Source organism: Drosophila montana, unplaced genomic scaffold (assembly GCF_035044405.1).
Source record: "Drosophila montana isolate Dmon_TW-CO22-7 unplaced genomic scaffold, ASM3504440v1 contig_3526_1, whole genome shotgun sequence".
In the NCBI taxonomy this organism is placed as follows: Eukaryota; Metazoa; Arthropoda; class Insecta; order Diptera; family Drosophilidae; genus Drosophila; species Drosophila montana.
Window position 1 is genome coordinate 398,217 of NW_026998405.1, and position 20,020 is coordinate 418,236.

At 40.7% G+C, this 20,020-nt stretch overlaps 2 protein-coding genes and 3 non-coding genes across 7 annotated transcripts; all 5 read right to left on the reverse strand.

Annotated features, from left to right (window-relative positions):
• Positions 1 to 837: 837 nt before the first annotated feature.
• Positions 838 to 5,886, reverse strand: bip1. Of its 3 annotated transcripts, XM_064692068.1 has the most exons (4): positions 5,607 to 5,886; positions 4,980 to 5,170; positions 2,021 to 2,312; positions 838 to 1,960 (listed from the first exon to the last, which is right to left on the reverse strand). In XM_064692068.1, exons 2-4 carry the CDS (start codon positions 5,141 to 5,143, stop codon positions 1,145 to 1,147), a joined length of 1,272 nt encoding a protein of 423 aa, XP_064548138.1. In that variant the 5' UTR covers positions 5,144 to 5,170; positions 5,607 to 5,886; the 3' UTR covers positions 838 to 1,144. The 3 variants fall into 3 exon arrangements, with proteins under 3 accessions (XP_064548138.1, XP_064548139.1, XP_064548140.1); XM_064692069.1 differs by lacking the exons at positions 4,980 to 5,170; positions 5,607 to 5,886 and adding an exon at positions 2,507 to 2,662; XM_064692070.1 differs by lacking the exons at positions 4,980 to 5,170; positions 5,607 to 5,886 and having other exon boundaries at positions 2,021 to 2,074; positions 2,105 to 2,111.
• Positions 5,887 to 7,638: 1,752 nt separating this feature from the next.
• TRNAL-CAG (transfer RNA leucine (anticodon CAG)) lies at positions 7,639 to 7,721 on the reverse strand. The gene has a single exon. It is a non-coding gene; the product is annotated as a tRNA-Leu (tRNA).
• A 4,365-nt stretch (positions 7,722 to 12,086) lies between these two features.
• Positions 12,087 to 12,169, reverse strand: TRNAL-CAG (transfer RNA leucine (anticodon CAG)). Its single transcript has one exon. It is a non-coding gene; the product is annotated as a tRNA-Leu (tRNA).
• Positions 12,170 to 14,332: 2,163 nt separating this feature from the next.
• On the reverse strand, positions 14,333 to 14,415 carry TRNAL-CAG (transfer RNA leucine (anticodon CAG)). The gene has a single exon. It is a non-coding gene; the product is annotated as a tRNA-Leu (tRNA).
• Positions 14,416 to 14,497: 82 nt separating this feature from the next.
• LOC135435150 (uncharacterized) lies at positions 14,498 to 15,558 on the reverse strand. Its single transcript, XM_064692048.1, has one exon. It carries the CDS (start codon positions 15,457 to 15,459, stop codon positions 14,602 to 14,604), a length of 858 nt encoding a protein of 285 aa, XP_064548118.1. The 5' UTR covers positions 15,460 to 15,558; the 3' UTR covers positions 14,498 to 14,601.
• Positions 15,559 to 20,020: the final 4,462 nt, after the last annotated feature.

The following is a 20,020-nucleotide window of genomic DNA, read 5'->3' on the forward strand; positions in this document are numbered from 1 at the left end:
ACTTTAGGTGCCCATATCTCAGCTAAATAAAGCCCGATTCGGGGGAGATTTGCATCTCTGTACTCGTGAGACTCCAGAGAATAGATTGGAATCAAAAATTCTTGATTTCAGAACCGAGCCGATTTTCGCCAAAATTGTGATGTTACCCCTTGCCATTTATGTCGATTTTGGTCACAACTTGGAATTGAAATTTTTGAGTGGCAATCCTTAGTCCTGGTGTGTACAAGTAAAATAAGGTATACTATTTGAAAATCGGACTTCAAATACTCGAGATATTTCAATTCAAAAAAATTTCAAAAACTTTAAATGTCCGATCTGGAAAGGTTTACCTCTTTGAACTCGGGAGGCTCTGTAGAATAGATAAGAACAGATTATTTTCCCTTTCTTCTTTTCTCACTCTAAGCCTTCTTTTATTTTATAGATGTGTCTGTTTCCCACCATCTAAAAATGGATAATAAAACAATTGTGCGTATTTGTATTAAAAACTTGGTAAGTACATATTTTACATACATATTTAAATATTAAATACAAAAAGTAATATATATGTGTTAAATCCAATTAAAAGGCGCGTTTAAGTTTGAAATAAATATTCAACTGCTTTGCACTGCTTGCGTGTGCAAACGTTACAATGTTATTAACAGCGAGGAGTAAATAATTTAACAGCTGTTAGGAACTTTTTTGTATAAAAATAACATAGTATATAAACTGCTTATCACTGCTTGCGTACGCAGCAGTACTCTTACTATAGTGTCGATACCTGTGAACAGATGGCGCCACAACATGTTAAGACAGCCGAAAAATGATTAGCTTCTCTTGGAAGAAAGTAGAATTTACAAATTCAGTTCTTGGCTTAAAAGCTCTCATATATTCTGTGCTTAAACTATGTTTTCCTTTTTTGAGAATTCAAGTTTTTTCTTTATGGCTACAAATATAAATTGTTTACCCAGTCTCTTTCGACAGGGCTCTATAGAATTTGCATCTTAATAATTTAGGGTCTGCACCAGCGCGGCGGTACATTAAAAATATGTATGTTACGTTTTGCATCAGTCTTCGACAACGAATATAAAATTGTTTTATAAAATTGCCCTCAGGGGAACTTATAAGGAAACTCTAAAATGATAAGTGACAACTTCCTCTAGCTGTGCTACTCCTTCTTGCCATAATGGCTATAGCTCTCCTCCACAAAGATTTGTATGGAACGCTTGACATGCTGTTTGTGCGGTTCGGGCAGCTGTTCCAGTTTGGGCAATATCTTCATGAGAAACCGAAAATCGGGCGACAGATTTATGTTCGTCTCGGTCTCCGGCGGCGGTGGCTCCTTAACTGGCTCCACGGGCACAATAGATACACTGGCAGGTAATGCAATGCCGGGCGAACCTTCCAGCTTGACAAAGTTTGTGGGATTCTTCTTGGGTGGAAGCGTTATGTGCGGCTTCTGAATAATGGGAAGCGCTGGTTTCATTGGAAGCGGTTCCTGCTTGACCGCCTGATGCTTGAGGATGGGGTGCTTGACCTTCGCCTGTGCCTGCTCCTTGCCCTGTATGCAGCTGAGAATCTCCGGTAGAAATTTCTCCAAGTGCTGTGTGAGATTCGCTTGTGGTTTGTCCGTCACAATCATTAGTTTCTTGGCAGCCGTATCCTTCTCCTGCTCCACGACCACAAACATCTTGCGCTTCTGCCCGTTGGCCAGAGTGCTGCCATTCTTTTCATCCGACTTCTCAGTTATCAAATACAGCTTGCGCTTCTTGGCAAGCCCATTGGCTGCCTTGCCTGTGCCGTTCTGGGCGTGTGCATCCACCAGAGCGGACAGCGGCATGCTGGCCTCATAGTCGGAGCTGATGGACTGCACATCGCTGGAGACGGACGAGGATGAGCATATCGAGTGGGAGCGTTGGGGAACAGGTGTGATGGTGGTCACCGACTTCTCCTTGCCTTGCTTTAGAGCAATTCCACTGGAGCTCTAAAAAACAAATGTTTATCGTTATCGACTGTTTGTTAAACATGCGAAAATTGTACTCACTTCCACCAGTTCAATTGTTGTGCTGTCTGCCATGGGCTTAGCAGATGCTGCTGCTGTTGTTGCTGCTGCTGCTCCTTCTGTTGTTGCTTCTGTTGTTGTTGCTGTTGTTGTTATTGCTTCTGTTGTTATTTTGTTTGGTTTGGATATACGCAGCGGCGTCGTCTTAATGCGCGTCTTGGCCATTGCCTTGCGCTGGCTGAAGTGCCTGAAGCAGATGCGCAGCTTTTTCAGGCCGCCAAGTTCCTCCACCAGTTGGTCGCTAACTCCGAAATGCCGTAGCCAATAGTTGCAGCTGCAGGAATTACAATTGTTGATTGTTCAGTGTACGCTCGCAACGAGCAAGTTACATGCAAGCTCAGCTTGGGTCAACAACGCAATTTGTGCACCAACTGCAAAAGTTCTGCACGCGAAAGCTTTCGACACAAAACAACAAACACTCAACTAACTTTTTTTTTGATTAGCAAACTTTTTTCCTCTGGAATTTACCCGCAATACGACACTCAAGCGCTGCTCAAGCGTTGCGATCGCCTCGGAAGTTCTTTGTTTACTGTAAAGAACTGCATTGAAGTTTCGTTCTTTTGGCGGTGCTTTTCCTGTGCAGCTTTAAAATTAGATCCCATCTCGCTCTCTCACGCGCACACGCACACACACGTGAAGTTTGCACAAGCTAATGAAAAGTTCTGCCATGGCCACCAAAAGTTGTCGCTGAAAAAGCGCTTTTTATGCTCATTGCACTGTTACTCTTTGTGCATGTGTATGCGTCTGTGTGTGTGAGTGTATATAAATTTATTGCATATGTGGTGCTTTCGCCGCTCTCGCGCTCGGGGAGCGGAAGTTTGTTGCGCGTCTTGTGCCGGCGTTCAACTGCTACTTCTACTTGCCATCGCCGCCACTGCCGCCCACCCCGCAGGCAAGAACAACACAAAGACAATATAAATAGTTAGCAGAGCTGCCAACTGTCGGTTTAAAAAAGTAGCTGAATGAGAAAAAAGGCTAAAAATAGCTGAATCAGCTTAAAAGTCTTGCTTGTACTACTTGTCAATAAATAGTTTAATCAGTTTCAAATTGTAACTGCTTTCGGCTGACGACTTCCAACAAAAAAACAGCTACAATCAGCTAGAAAATAACTGAATTTGCACGCCAGGACAATCGTTTAAAAATTGAAAGTTCGTATAGTATAATCTTCTGTTACAAGGTTATTTACTTTGTGGCTTGCCGAAGATAGCTGTTCTTTATTGTTTTTAAATGTAGGTATAAAAAACTTAATTTTTTAATTTTAGGTACTTGCTAGGAACTAAATACAATACATTTTTAATTTATGTACACACACTCACAAACTAAATACATTTCTATATAGCTACATATATTTTTAATATAAACTTTTATTTTAAGTATGAAGTACAAAATTAAGGGATACTGAGTCTCTTAAAAACATTTATTTAGACGCTAAACTATATTTAGTCTGAATCATCGCGTATCAAATTGTTTGCTCCATTTTGATTTAAACTCATTTTAGCTAATATTTCGTTGCCTCTTAATTGCATTATCTTTCCTTTTAAAGTATTATTTTCCCTTTTTAGTTCATAGATTCTTAGCTTTCTTACCTCGGCTGTGTTTCGAAATAATAAATATTGTTCTTGATAGAATTTAAGCATTGTTGTCTTTTTGGGACATTGGCGGCAAAGTTCAGCTGGGCTCTTTCTTTTGCGTGGGGGCCATTTTAAAAGATTTGAAGAAAATTCAACAATATCAGAGGGCAAATTGCAATCTGGTATTGCTCCCGGTTTTAGAAATCTTATTCCAATTTTATCCGGCGAAAAATGATATTGGCACACAAAAATATAAGATGATTTTGCTAGAAATTCCTCGCTGAATTTGCATTTTTCAGCCCATTGCCTGGAAATCGCTGGATCCTTGTCTGGAAACTTGAATAATTTTATTGTTGGATAGTCGCGCCTAGATTTTTGGCAGTGCGGAAGGCTGCACCTACTTCCACTCATTTGACTTCTATTTTTTTCAGCCATAGCAAAAATAAATTAAATGGAAAAGACAATTATATTAATTTAAAATCAATATAAATAATAAAATGTAAAATTGTCATTGAAGTCAGCAATCAATCGCAGGCTATGTTTGTATTGTCTTTGAATAACAGGAGTTGTTGCTGTTCATTTTGAATAGCACAGACACAACTGAGCCAACTAAACGGAACCAATTGGGGTGGGCCTTTACTTTTTAATTGATTCGGACTAAAATTTTCTACATCGTTCAGATTTTAACTATAACATTTTTAATTCTTAACCCTTTACTACTTTTTATGTAATATATTATACCAATTTTCATCTCACATTTCATATCCACTCTAAAATCCAAGCTGATGGCAACAACTCCAGTGCACAGAACTGTTTTTGCAGCGAAAACTTCACGGCCAACAGAGCGCGCCATGTACGCATTACAAGAGACAGAGAGAGAGAGCGAGAGCGAGAGAGTTATAAATAACCGATGGGGAATATTTCTATGCGTGCCTATGTGTGTGTGTGTGGGACGCAGCTTCTTATGTTGTCGCCGTTTCCCTCACACCCACAATGTGCATAATTGCAACTCGAACGCATACATACATTCGGCTTGTACTTGTTGTATTTGCCATGGCATTGAAATTTTTCTATGAAGTTGATGCGGGCGCAGAAAGTTCATCAACCTTTGACTTGGCGGCGAAGCGATGCCTAAGCAGAAAAGCTCACTCCCGGATTGGTAAGTTTGTTTGGTATATTATTTGTATACTTGCATGACATACATACACACGTACACATTTGCATCATACATATAAACATACACACTTATGCAAAAGAGAATTTCTGATGCGCAACAAGCTTTGATGCAAGGCTGAGCCGCCCATAAACTGGTTTTTAATGTAGATCGGCAAAAGATAATCAAGAAAACAAAATTGGGCGTAAGCACTTACCGACTAGTATCGTGGACCGGAAAGCGTCGCAGCTCCGGTGGGCTCGCATCGCAGCCCATTAGACATATCCTAGAGCTGGAATTAGCTCCCTCTTCTGCATCAGGAGTCGCAATGTTTGCGAGGGGATGCAGGGACATAGTCTTGCAAATGCGTAGATCGCTCATCTTGACGGGTCACAATGGTTACGAAATCTTAAAAATATTTATTTTAAAGCACCGATTACAATGTGCGGACTATGTATTTACACATCTACTTAGCTTGGGCATTAATAATCAAGCACAAAGCAGAGTGGAAAGAGAAAGATGGCACAGCGAAATAAAAGTTAAAAGCTTTTGCGCTCTCTTGTGCAGCTTTCGGCAGTAATACGCTGCTGCAGTTTCATCTTTTTTTCTTTTGAATGAGAAAAAGCTCTTTTGGCCCACTGAGCAGCCATATGGAAAGCTCTAACAGAACAGCGCTTACGCCGTTGGCCGCGCCGCCGAAAGTTGTCTGCCACCTTCCTCCCCAATGGTGCTGATGTTTCAAAGAAGTGGTCAAGTTGCTTTTCCACTTACATATGTATGTATATTCATTGTCAAATACATAACTAGAGTGTTACTTAAATTGTGTTATCTATGGCGTACGTACCTTGTGTTCTTCGGAAAGCTAACGCCTTGAGTTGAATAACCTTCCTGCACGCCACAGTCGCAACACGTTGTTAGCGTGGCGTGCTTTTCGCCTGGCACAATTATCAGTTCTCTTTATGTTCCGTTTTCTCGAATTCTTCTTAAAAGCTTCCAGTCGGCAGGCGTTTATTCCAATTGTGTTTTCTGGCGTCAGTTATAGTTCATTTTCAGTTTGCCTTTCAGGTAGCTCTGCTTGAGTGAGTTTACGTTCTGTCCAAGCTACGTCATGGTATCTCAAAGACTGCCAAAAGTTTCGCCTGCGTCATTTCAAGTATAATGTAAAACGTACTGAAAGCTGTCGGCTGGCGCTTTTGTTGCTCTTTGAAAGCTATTGGGCTCGTTATTGTTTTCGTAAGCTTGGTTTCTGAGCGCGTGAGTGTCTCTCTCTCTCTCAGTTGGCATAAAAGCTTTCTCCGCGAGTGTTATATCGAGGGTGGCCTACAAGGTGGAGCTTTTATTGTGGTACGAGATCGTGTGTAATTCGTTTCCTATAAAAGCTATGCTCTATTTTCGTTAAAAAGGCTCGCTGAGCTTTTAAAAGCTGCTCCACGATAAGGAAATAAAACACAATATACATTTATAGACAATTTTCTATGTTTTTCGTTACACTGTAGAAATTCGATGATAAATACACGCGATATCTTGTCATATTACGAGTAGCTGTTCGCGCATTGCATTTAAATAATTATTTTTCTTATCTTAATTGTCTGCCATAAATTGCAGCGATCATTCATGCTAATTAAATGTGTTAAAAGCTTTTCATAAAAACACAGGTGTTAAATGCCGGTTGAGGGGCGTGCGGGGTGCAGAGTAGCAACAAATTTTGAGCATTAATAATAATTCGCTGAAAGCACGTTTTATTTGCTATTTAAAAGCCAATCAATTGGCAATAAATTTCAATAGCTGCTCAGTCAATATTAAATATGTATATACATATATACATGTATGGAAAACCTCTTGGAAAAACTGCAGATGGGCGTCGACATGTCACATCATTCATATTTTTTCTTCAAGAAAGATGTCAATTAAAATTGTTTAAACAATTTTTGCCAAGCAGCAGCCGCTTGTCAATTGTTCAACAGCCTTTTTATGACCAGCCTCAATGTTTCACGCCTTGGGACTGTTAAACAATTTTAATAGTTGAGGCTCTTTTATAGATTCCCATTTTGCGCGAGATAATATTGTCGTAAATTGTGCTATTAAAAAAAAGTTGGAATTCGAACCGACTAATTCTCAGTTCTAAGCGGCTGATTGCATTTTACGATCCTGCTTACAGATAGGGCCGTAAGCTTCATTTTATAACCATGCCAATGTCCCAAGAATAATTGTAGGAAACCGAAAATATAAACATAAAAACTGGTGGGTCAAGCACTCGCCCCCCTCGGAAAACGGTCAGTCAGCTTCAGTCTCTTCAGTTTGATTGAATGAATGATTTGTGGCCGACTCGAAAGTGTTTACCATTGACGGCGTCGCGGCGATGCCAGACCGCGATAATAATCGTCAGCTGGTTGTGTGTGGTCTGACAACTGTTGGCCAGCGAGTGCTTGAAGGCAAACGTTTGCCAGCCGCTGATTATGTGATTAGAATATTGACAATTAAGCGCACATAAATTGATTTACTTGTAATTTTTAATGGCGCCTACCGCGGCGCATTTACGAGTCCAATTGAAGAAATTGCGCTGGCGAACAAGTGCTGCTCATTGTGAAGAGATCGGGAGATCAGCATAAAGTAGAGCTGCAGTTAAATATGACTGATTATCTACAGTACATGCATTCAATTACCTTATGAATATAAAATAAAATTAAAAGTATGAAAACACATTTAAAAAGGCAACAACAAGACCCAAATAATGTATATTCTATACGAATTAAAAAAGATTTCTTTAAATATTATCAAAACATGCTTATGAGATAAAAACACAAATGGAAAACTTTCATTAATAGAAGCCTGCTTTGAATTGAATTTTTTGAATTTTTTAAAATAAAAAAAGTTCTTGTCAGAAGTGGGATTCGAACCCACGCCTACAGAGTAGACTGCGACCTGAACGCAGCGCCTTAGACCACTCGGCCATCCTGACTGTTGTTTTGGTCGTGTGCAAAAACCAATGGCATTCGTAGGCGGCGCAACAAGTTGACTGGCGGACAGCAGAATGGCGGTGTCTCCCCTATTTATAGCATAGACCTTAAGTATACGCCATGTATTACATGTGTTGGCCAATCACACTTAACTCTTTGAACTTGGGCTGCCTACGCGCGGCTCGTGAATGCGCATGAAAAATTGCATGTGGCGCCCGGAGGCAAAGACAAATTGCACTCGTCGCGTCATGGAAAGGTGTGTACTGTGTCGACCGACAACATGCAACAAGCAACAAGCAACAAAAAAAACAACAATAAACAGACTTCAATTTGTACGATTATGTTTTGAGCGTGAAAAATGCAGCGATGCGAACGATGATAATAATAATAATAAAAATGTAACTTTAGTCGAAATCAGGTCAAAAACATACATCAAATTGAGTCAGTTCGCCGATTGGCAAGTGTCACATTTTATATTTATTTTCATTTATTATGCAACCACTGACAGCAGACAAACTAAATGCGAGGCAAGTCAAAAAGGCGCTGCCCACCCACTGCTGAAGTTTGTCGTGCATTTTCAATGAGTTATGCAAAATAATTAAGTTACAGTCTATAGAATAATCAGTTTTCCACTGGCAAATGTCAACTGGCCAGCGGCCAAATTGCTCCCTGCTGCCAATGCTGTTGACATTTCACACGCAGCAGCAGCAGCTGCAACAGCAGCTTAACAAGCAGTTGTTGTTGTTGTTGTTGTTGCAGCCACTTGTTGCTAGTACCGGTCGCACGCACTTTCAATGCATTTCAATTAGCTTTACTGTGTGCTCCACTTTGACTTTGAGCGCCAAGCCATGGGGCCTCGAATGATATTTTCATTTTTATAGCTTGATTGTAGACATCTGATAGGCATTTATATATGTTAATCAGTTGGCTGACCTGACAGCTAAAGTTAATTAAAGTTTACGCTCTCAGCTGGCATAAATGCAATGCACACTACACACCGCGTTAGTATTCGCTCTACAAGTTATTTATCTATTAATTCACATGTTTAGTTTGCAGACAGAACGCCGAATGCCTCGGCGTACTTTCGGTCGAGCATGAATTCATTGTGATTAATGATACACACAGTTCTTGGACAACTGACCTATTTCCCCGACTTGTTGTCTAATAAAACGCAAAAGTAGTTGAAATAAAATTAGCAAATTGCCCGAATGTCAATCAAAAGTCATCAATCAAAATTTGTGCTACTGTCAGCCTGACACAATATGTATAAATATATATACATATATAACCAAGAAGAAAACCCATAAATATGGACGCGCAACGGGGCGCAGCAGTGCAGCAATAACTGCACTCTGCTCCACTTCCAGCTGCGGCAGTGCAGTGGGTGCAGCCAACGCGGCTGAAGCTTGTAAATTAGCATTACAATGGCCAGTTAAGTGGGTCAACAACCACACCAACAACAACAACAATAACAGCAGCAGCAGCAGCAGCAGCAGCAGATAAATAGGTATACTCAAGTTGTAGGCCGTCAGAAGCCAAAGAAGACATTGAAAAATGTGGGCGTACTTTTCGGACTGTTATACCAATATTCCCTCCTTGATAACTTGGTCAAAAGTAAACAGAACTTTTGTCTTGAGTTGTCTTCTAGGCTGATCTTGACACAAATCGATTTGTTATGTTAGGTTCCCAATTTCTAGTTACTCAAACCCACATCTATTGGTAAACTTAAGTGGGTTCACAAGATTGATGCTCCATCTGAAACTCGTGGCGTTTAGAAGCAAAATTATTTTGGGTACACCTCGAACATTGTCATAACTGCAGCAATCTATATGCCTGATGCCTAATTTTGGTATTCAAAAATTTGTAGCAATTAAATTTGGACAGAATCTAATATAATCCGAATAGCTTTTATTCATTGCCAAGATTTATGAGCTTGGTTTTAGATGAAGTCAATATACTCTTTCAAGTTCAAAGTTGTCAGAACGCACAGCTGGAGCCAGACAATTGGCAGAGCACTTTGACCACTTGGAGCATTAATCAATTTTGTCCACTATATTTAATTTTTAGTGCTTCTTTTCTTAGCGCAGAGTCGCGACATTTTATGCCAAATTTGTACAAAGTTAATTAACAGGTTTCATTGTTTTTTTAGCCGCACAGCATTTCAGATGTTTGCCTGTTCTGTGCTCTTTTTATAACCGCAACAAAAACACACACTCACACTCACACTCACACGCACGCACACGCACACACACAGCTGTACGATTGTGGGGGCGTATACGTAATGTCCAAGCGAGAGCTCTCGGGCACAAAGAAAGCGAGCTGAAATCAATTTTAAAACATGTTTAAGCGCTTGTTTTTGCCGCTTGGCTAATAGAAATTAAATTAGCCATGCAATTTGGTATTTTTCCTTCTCCTCACCAAATTTTCCCTTCTGTTTATTTTTGTAGTTTTGTTTATGGTTTTGCGCTTTGGAGAGTTGGCGCTGCACGTGCAGCCAAAGCTTTGACATATGAGCGCTGGTGTCAGTTCGAATGTGTGTGTGTGTGTGTGTGTGTGTGTGCTGCCCACGCATGCGGGATTGACGCTGCCTTTGTATCAGTGTGCGAAGTGAAGAAGCCAAGACAAATAAAAAGACATGAAATAAAAACAAAACTTTATGGCGCACCACACAGCGAGCCAATGATGTTTACTCACTCTCGCTCACTCACTCTCTCGCTCTCTATTTGTATACGCGCTGCTCTCGCTGGCGATCATTGCATGGTCTGTATTGAGAAGGTGATGCTTAGCGCAGAGCGTCGCGTCACAGATGTGTGTGCGGTGCACGCGCTCATAAGCTGACTGCTCTGACGTCACACGCAGAGCGTACGCTTGAGAGGGAGAGCGTGAGCGTAGCAGAGCCAAATCTCCACCTCGGTCTGCTTTGCGATCGGCTTACTTTTGTGGTGGTTTGCCTGCTGCTTGCTTCGCTGCTGCCACTGCCGCTCGCTGCAGTCAACAGCACAAAGCGCAACGCGTCGGTTCGGAAATTGTTTTAACGGAAAATTACAGCTGCGCGCGAGGTTTGTTTAATCCGTTGCTACGTGTGTTTTAGGTTTGTGCGTCTTATCGCTAAAGTATACCAAAATACTAGTGAATCCTCTAGCAGTCAGTCAAGTGTTTCCGCAGTTGTTGTTGTTCCTTTTTTTATTGTTGTTGCTGTCACACTTGTTGAAGCGCATTTACCATTTGCCTTGCCATGCAATTACGAAATCTTACGTAGAAATTTTATGTGTGTTCCATGTGGCTATAAATACAACAACGCCAGCGCCAAATATATGATCGCACGGAACAGTCGGTCAGTCGATCCGTCCGTCGCCTGGTCAAAGAAAGAAGCAAAAACGCTAAAAACACAAAAACACACACACACACACACAGAGAGAGAGAAATAAGAAAACAACAAGAGAAACTGACTGGGTTGATTGACTTGCAGGAATTTGAGACCCAAAGGCCGCCGACGCCAACAGCTAACAGCCGTCAGCATCAGAGATTCAACATCCATATCCCCGTCCTCGTCCACGTCCACGTCCACGTCCGCGTCCATAGCATCATATACAACAGTTAACCGCAGCTTCCGTTGCTTATCTGCCGCACGAGATTCTGACGGAGCGGCTGCCCCCTGTGATTATGAGGAGGAGGAGGCACATGAGTTGCGTTTTCTGTAAGTTGCACATTGAATTTACGATTATATTCGGTATAGCACACAATTCTCGAACAAAATTCACAAATATTTATAACACACACACACACACACTCAGTCACACGCACACATTTGCATATTCGTTAATATTCATAAAAGTAAATTGTAAACATGTCGAAGCTGTCTGGCTTTTGTTTAATTGCGAATCAATAGGATGCGCATAAAAATCAACATAAAAGTCGTAGCGGGAATAAGGGCAAAGATCTGAGGCACTGATAAATGATTAAACATAAATAAAACGCTTAATTAAATTGTTAAACACAGCAGTCGAAAACAGCCGTCAGTTATCAATTGGTTTTTGGCAGTTTAAATGGTTTTTTCGAAATTTCTCAAGCAAAGTTTAGTTAAAAAACAACTGCGAGGGCGATTAGCAAAATAAACCGACGCAACGTTCCAACTGTTTGGCTGCTGTTTTCCATCAGCTCCACAGATGACACCCACACATATTCGAAAAAGTAAAAACAAACCACAAGAAAACATATGCGGCCATTAGAATTTGCTTTTAAGTAAATTATACATATGTAGCTAGTTTTTAAAATATTCTCATGGTTAAATATACAAATGGTCAGCCATAAAAGGTCTGATAAAAACAGAAGTCATAATAAAAAATGTTTATTCGATAAAAAATCTTTGTCAGAAGTGGGATTCGAACCCACGCCTACAGAGTAGACTGCGACCTGAACGCAGCGCCTTAGACCACTCGGCCATCCTGACAGCTGGCGTGAGTTGAGCCAATGCTCATTTAGTACTGCTTGAGTATGCGCTGTTAATACGCACTGTTAGCTGAACAGTGTTATAAATAGCTTTATGCGAACTGTTGTTTCAAGGGATTTAAATTTCCATTAAATTTCCCATGTTAATTTGTTGGCATATTAAATAAATAATAGGCAGTTAAGTAATTTGATTCGCTTTTAAGCTTTATTAAATATATATTTAAAATGCAATTTTATGGCATAATTATTGCAAATTAAACTGATTCGATCTGCTGTTTGTGTACAAAGCGCCGACCAGTTGTTGTTGTGTAGATAAATCTTATCGCTGCTGTTGTGGGCTGGGCCCCGGAGACAATCGCATTAAGCAAAGCACAAAAACAATAACAAAAACAAAACAACAAGCCCCACAGATTAGTCATGAAAGAACATTAACCGATTTACTTGTAAAAAGAGAATGAAATAGGAAAAAACAAATCTCTCGCCTACTTAGCCTCCTCCCGGACCAAAAAGAGAGTTTTCAAAAAAAAAAAAACAAAGACCAGTAAAAAATGAGGTTAACCCGCATTCATGGGCGCTAATAATGCGGTTCGAAGGCGTGTCATTTCTAGAGTCTGGGCCTCTTACAATCCTCTCATATTAAAGGCGGCAGCTTTTGTTGTGCCGCACATAAATATACATAAATATACGTGTATATTATTTATGATATGGACAGCCTCTGTGGGATATTTTGTTTGGCTTTTTGTTCTTCGCAGAGCGATATTTTAATGAGTTTCTCGACACTTGGCGACATTTTCATTTGATTTATGGCTAAAACAAACCAAAAATATAAAGTTCATTATGCCCGGTGTTCATTTAGTTGTTATTTTTTGTTGTCATTTTTTGCATAAATTAAATTTGGAACGCTTTCAATTTTCCATTTCAGTTTCAGTTCCGTCTCGCAAATGTCTTGAGATGCGCACACAATCCAAGCATTTGTAGTTGTAACTGAAGAATAGAAGAGCATTGTTTATAATTGTATTTAAAAGATACGCTTTGACTCTATGCCGACAGCTATTTTATTTAGCTATTTCTAGACATACATATGCATCTGTATTTGTGCAAAAGTATTTTCCGTTTTAATATGCATGCGCATTTCGAGCTAATTGTTTGTTTATCTAAGGGAAAAAACCAAACGCCATGAAATGTTTTGACATGCCGCAAAAATGTTCCGCATTACCATTGAACTTTTGCCTCAATCTCAGATCTGTGCCCGATCTCTATAAACAAAATTCATTTGCAATTTTTACTATCAGTTTTTGAAAGGGGCAGCGTGAAGTGCGCCTTGTCTCAAGTCACGCGTCTCGCGTGGCTTGATAAGTAATAATACTTTATATTTGTAGAAATATGGGTCAAAAACTCGATTCTATCAACAATTGCGCACGCAATTTTCATTCATTTAAATGTGCTTTTTGACCGTATCGAATGTCAGAGATCGCCCCTGGAAAGGTGTTCCGATCTATCGACTGACATGATATGTTGTGACAAGCGGGAAATAAAGAACTGACACCGTTTTGAATATAACCAAGAGTGGAGTATATAAAAGTGCATTTGTTTATAAACAATGCGCGGCGATATGCCAGTTGACACAGTTGAGTCTCGGTTTCAGGGCACGGGCTCAATGCCATTTTCGTTGGGTCAGTTCTGTTGTTATATTATTATTCTGCAGAGTTGTTGTTTTTCTTGTCGACTCGCAAAAGCAACTGCGTCAACAGAATCGAAATCAAAGCATTTGTCGGACAAGGTCTGAGCTATTTTCTACTTATTTTTATCGGCAAGCGTTTAATGCGAAAAATATGGCAACAGGTATTAATATTATTGAAGCTACTTCCTTAAGCCCGCTAGCTTCTGCCTAGATTTTCGGCACGTGTAAGTAGAGCTCTCTTGAAGCGTATTGTAAAGCCCTTCGCGGCACGTCCAATGTGCATTTAAATGCGATGTCAATGGCAAATGTTCTCCATTGGCCTAAACGACAAATGTTCGAAACGTAAAAAGATAAGATTTGTGTATATTTTTTATTGCTGTAATTAAGTGCTTTGATTTTTTATTGCGCTCCATGATGCAGGCTATTCAACTGCTATTAAAATAACATAAAACTAAAAATAAAAAAAAAGAGTTAAAAATTATTTGTCAGAAGTGGGATTCGAACCCACGCCTACAGAGTAGACTGCGACCTGAACGCAGCGCCTTAGACCACTCGGCCATCCTGACTGTTGACTTGCTCGCGTCAAAACTACAATACAAGCTGCGACACACAGCAGAGAGACTCGAGCAGAAAAGATTTAACGAAAACTTTGTGGTGAAAAAAAAAAATATAAATATCTATATTTATAATACGGTCAATTTGAATTGCTAGCCAATTTTAGACAAAACCAATGCCCGAATGTCAATCAATGCTCAGAGACCATAAATATGGATAATAGCTCTTATTAACTCAAATAGAAATATGCGGGAAATCGTGCGCTCTTTGTAGTTCTTCATATGGACGCGTATAATTTGCTCAAAGATATCAATTCGCTCCATAGTGCACAGTCGAAGATTGACCTGAAACCTGGACTCTAGCAGATCCTTGGCCAGGCTATTGAAATCTTCGACGAACAACTTCATAACTTCATCCCCCTTGGCAGTGGCCGCTTCCCGATGCCTTTGGAATAGATCACGTATGGTGGTCTGTTGGATGTTGCCCTGCATTATCTCGAGCCAGGCGACTTGGACGTAAGGATTATGCAGCTGTGACTGTCGGAGCACGTTTGTCTCGCGTATAAAGGGAAATGTGTTATATATGCCGGCTGTCTTGTCCGCTTCGCCAAATATCTTCAGTACATTTTTATTGATTGGGTTGTCGCGACACAGAACGAACTTGAGCGTAAAATCTGTCAACTTTGGCATCTCTATGGCAATCAGATTGTACAACAGATCGCACATGAACTGGCTCAAGCTTTCCATTTTGGTATCCTCAACGATATTCATATAAATCACATGGTACGCGTGATGCGTGATGCCGCACAGACAGAATATAACTGTGCTATATTTGAAATTAAGCGGATGGATATCGAAGCACAGAAAGCACTCGTTGTCCAGCGGATCCTGTCGGACACGACTCTTTAATACACCGCTCCGCTTAACATACTTATTCGTTATATTCCTATCGTCTAGTGGCTCATTTCGAAAGCTGTCAATGCACCGCTGCTGATCTTCTGCAGTTAGCTCCATAAATGATTGAAGTGTTTTTATCTGAAGACGTTCCGTGCCCATAGCTGAGAAATGGGTAATACGCGTACTGGCAAAGCTGAGCTGAAACGGATCGAAGCCAGACAAGACTAGACGTGCCTGCTAGAAAAGTAAAAATCAGTACATTTTTTTGATGACATTCCATGTTTTTATTTGACAGTCTTCAAGCCATACTGATGAGGTTATGTGTAGTCCACCAATTTGTTCGAATCGGTATACAAAATAAGGCGGCCAACTTGAACCTGAACTTGACCCACAACGCGATTTGGGACTGGCAAATGGCAAATTACAACGAAATGAATGGATTCGCTTAATCATTTATCAACTGCCCAATTGACACGCCCCGTCAATATCCATAATTGCTAAATTGTGCCCAAGTAATCTCGGTGATTAATGTGAGCAGTTTTGAAGATTTAAATGTTCGGGTTCTCTCAGAGTTCTCGCGTTTCTCGCTGCTCGCTTCATTTGCATAATTGCAATTTATTGTAAATCCGTGTGCAAATATGCCAGAAATTCAGCTAAGACTCTGTAAGGCAAAGCATTTGCCGCCAAAGGCCGACGGCTTTTCACAAATCGCATTCAGCTGGCAAACTATGCAAATGTGCATTTGAAAAGAATCGCAAACTCATTAAAAACAACAAATGTATGGGCAATTCTCTAGCCAAGTGTCTCACAGGCCACGTCTCTGTCACATTTGACAATTGAGCCCGACACTATTCATCATCTATGGCAATCGTTTGACATTCAATCAGTGCAGCCAGCTGACAATTCTGCTAATTAGTTGTCAGTTTGCATCGATTGATAGAAACTACAAATAAGACTGCACAACTGATTGACAGGCCAAATCCAATGGAATATGCTAAATTAAAGAACTTAAAGAAATTGAGCTTGAAATCTAGTAATTGTGGCTAGCAAAGCATTTCTACTTTAGATAGCTAATCCTAAGCTGAGTAGGAAAGTCTTCCTTTCTTATACAACACAGCTTATTCATATGCATCGCCTTTCTATGCGATTTTCATAAGTTTAGGTGGTAGCTGAATATTTAACATATTTTTCACTGAGTGTCTAGCGGAAATACTATTGATAATTCAAAGGTTTTTATGAGCAGTAAAAACTGAAATTAGCTGAAATAATTAGCTTTGATTGCCAGGCAGATTGCGGTTAGAGGGCAGCAGCTGTTTGGCCTGGCAGACACATACCTTATAAACCGTTATTCTAGAGTATTCGAGGTCAGTTGAGTCAGTTCTTTGTGATCGACCGACGCACTTTTACGTATAAGCACAAACAATAAGATTCATTTACGATTCCCAGTATTTAGCTTGTGCAATTTAAACTAAAATGGTTTCTCTTCCTCTCTCCCCTCTCTCTCTCTCTGTCTATGTGTATATATTACAGATTAAACACGCCATTAAATGGCATATGGACTATTATGGCAGCTCCCACGCAAGTCACGAAAATTGAGCAACGCGCCGCGATTTCTCAGTGCCAGATTCTGAGAAACAATCTCCGTCTGCGTCTCCAGCTCAGTCGCCGTGTCTTCGCCACGCAATCCGCAGCCAAATTAAAGCCGACCACGTAAAGCTCAAGTTCAAAGCGACGGCAATCGAAACAATAAAAAACTAAAGAACATTAAATGCCAACAAAAAAGTCAACAGCAACAATAAATTAAGCGTGTGCTAAAAGTAACAACTGAAAAGGTGTTGGCTGCATTGCAGTTGTCGCCTTCGCTGGCTGCCACCACAAAGTGGGTCAGACAGAGGCAGGCGGAGAGTCAAGAGTCAGAGCGAAGACGCCGCTGACAGCGCGACAGGGGCACGTACCAAGGCATCATGCAGCAGTATACATATATAATTCAAGAAAATTCGACAAATTGCGAGCCGAGTTGTGCCCAACTTGTTGTTATTTATACATAATTCAACGGTTTATTTTAGTTGCCTTACTTCTTATTGTTTTTGTTGTGTTTGTTTGTTTATGCAATTATGCAACCTGCAGTGCGGCGCTGAATGAAATGCCAGCAGCAGCAATAACAATAGCAACACGCAAACAATAACAATAACAATAACAGCACGAATTCATTGATAAATACGAACAAAAAATCGCGTATACGCCACGCGCTCTCACAACTTTCCGGCAACTCTCTCGCGCTCTCTTGCGCTCGATCGTAAACAAACATGAACTCACCACAGCTCGTCAATACAGCGGCGCAAGCTCACCACAGCAGCAACAGCAACGCCAGTAGCAACAACAACAACATTAACAACAGCAACAGCCAAGCACAAACAACGTCCGCAAATAAATTTGCGCCCGCACGTAGGCTAGCAGCGAGGCAAACACTGCGTCTGGCCATACCCAAGCAACAGGGTGACTCGGTTACGCTGCCCCATGCCCAGGCGAGCAATATTTATCGGCATTCGCCGTCGCAGCTGCCGCCGGCGCCGCTGCTCAAGCGTCACGCTGCATCTGTGGCAGCAGCCGGCAACTGTGGCAGCGGGGGCAACAGTTTTATACCCAAATCCGCATCGCCGCTGGAGTCGCACAAGCTGCCAAATGTCACGCCCACTGGCAACGCAACCCCATTGATATACAATGGTGCGGCTGGCAGTGGCAGCGCCTCATCCTCGACTAGCTCTAACTTTTTGGGCGTACGCAAGCCCAGCCTAACGCTCAACTCATCGGACATACGCAACAACAATGATTTGTTCGCCTTTGCCAAGGACATGTCGCCAGCTTTGGAGCTGAGTGGTAAGTTTGTGGAATGAGTGAACTGTGGCTTCATTTAACTTTATCACTTTTACTTTTTATAGATCACTCGCATTCGCATTCACCCATGTTCACACATGATATAAGCACTGCCATTTCGCCAGCGAATAGCAATGGCTCTCCGACACATCATCAGCTGGGCAGACTCTTCAGCCTGAGTCCTTCGAGCATGAGAAGTTACGGCAACGTGAGTAGCTTATCAAATTTGATACCTTTAAACGAGTTCACCATATCTGAACAGTTGGCTTATATTGTAACTCTGCTACGTATAAGTGCCCAAAGAGCTAGTGTTAGCTTTTATAGGTTCAACTTCGATATCTAGTTCAAAGAACAGGCACACAACTCTAATGAGCAAGGATAAGAGAGCAAAGAGCTAGTTTTACTCTACACAAGTTCCACTTCTAGATCTAGTTCAAAGAACACGCTCACAACTCTAAGGAACAACATTCCCAATGATAAGAGCTCAAGGAGCAAGTTTAACTGTACACCAGTTCCACTTCTGGATGTAGTTCAAAGAACACGCTCACAACTCCAAGGAACAACACTCGCAATGCCTAATAGCTATTTATAGACGCCGCCGCAAAGGTCAGTCAAAGTACGTTTCAGGCGTTCAACTGTACTCACTCTCCCTCTCTCTCTGTCTTTCACTGCCTCTCTCCTCTGTCAGTTTGGCACACACCCTGCCTGATTTTGCATATTCTGTTGACCCACAGCCGAAAAGCTTTACAAACACAAACACACGTCCAATCGTCATTTCGTCCCATATATTTAACCATTTATAAAGCTCACACCTCACGCGACTTCCCAAAATGTGGGGTGCGTAAAGGGCGGGGGCGGGAGCGGGCAGCCGATGACACTCCCAGCGAGACTCACGAAACCGGCTGGTCACAGCAATGTAAATAGGTAGAAAATATCGTCAACTTAATTAATAAATAATATTTAGCACGATTTGAATAAGGGGGCGCGGTAAAGAAACAAAGAGAGAGTCGAGCAGAGAATCGAGCAGCGAAAAGCGAGAGACGGATAACGATGTGCCTGGCAAATTTGTTACCGTGCATATGTATATGTATACATGTGCATACATACATACACACAGACGTTATGGCTACATGAATAATCGGCATTCGGTTAGAACTGTGTTTTGATTTTTAGTATGGCTCGTGCGTCGTCATCACGCCTGACTCTGTGTGCGCTACCCTTGGGGTAAATTGATTCAGATTCAGATTCGCCTATGGTTCTCCTATAAACGATTGACAGGGCTGATTAGCTTGACTGTGAATCAGTCAAAGACTGTGTACTTTAAACCTGTAGATTATAAAATTGAGCTGATAATATGTACAAGACATCAACATTTTAATTAAAAGCAATACCCGATGACCTATAAAATAAGTATAATGCTAGCGTGATAACGTGCATTTCAGTTGGACATTATAGTATTACTATCTTATGGACTATAAAAGTAGAATATACATAATAGTAAACAACTATTATTTTGAGTATAGGCCTTTAGTATTGACCATAAAATCATGATGTAAATAATAGTAAACAACTATTATTTAAAGTATTGTGCTATATTATATTTGCCGAGAAAAATACAAATATCAATTGCAAGATCTTGACGTTTTCGACAAGAATTGTAGTTGATCATCTACATATGTTATATGGTATATATGTACATACATATATATATGTACATACATATTCAGCTTCCTTTGAAATTTTGATTAGGTGCTATGGAAAATGCTTGGAGATATGCCTCGTATAATGTACATATAATATAAATATTAGTAAACAACTATTACTTATCGCATATTACAATGTTAGA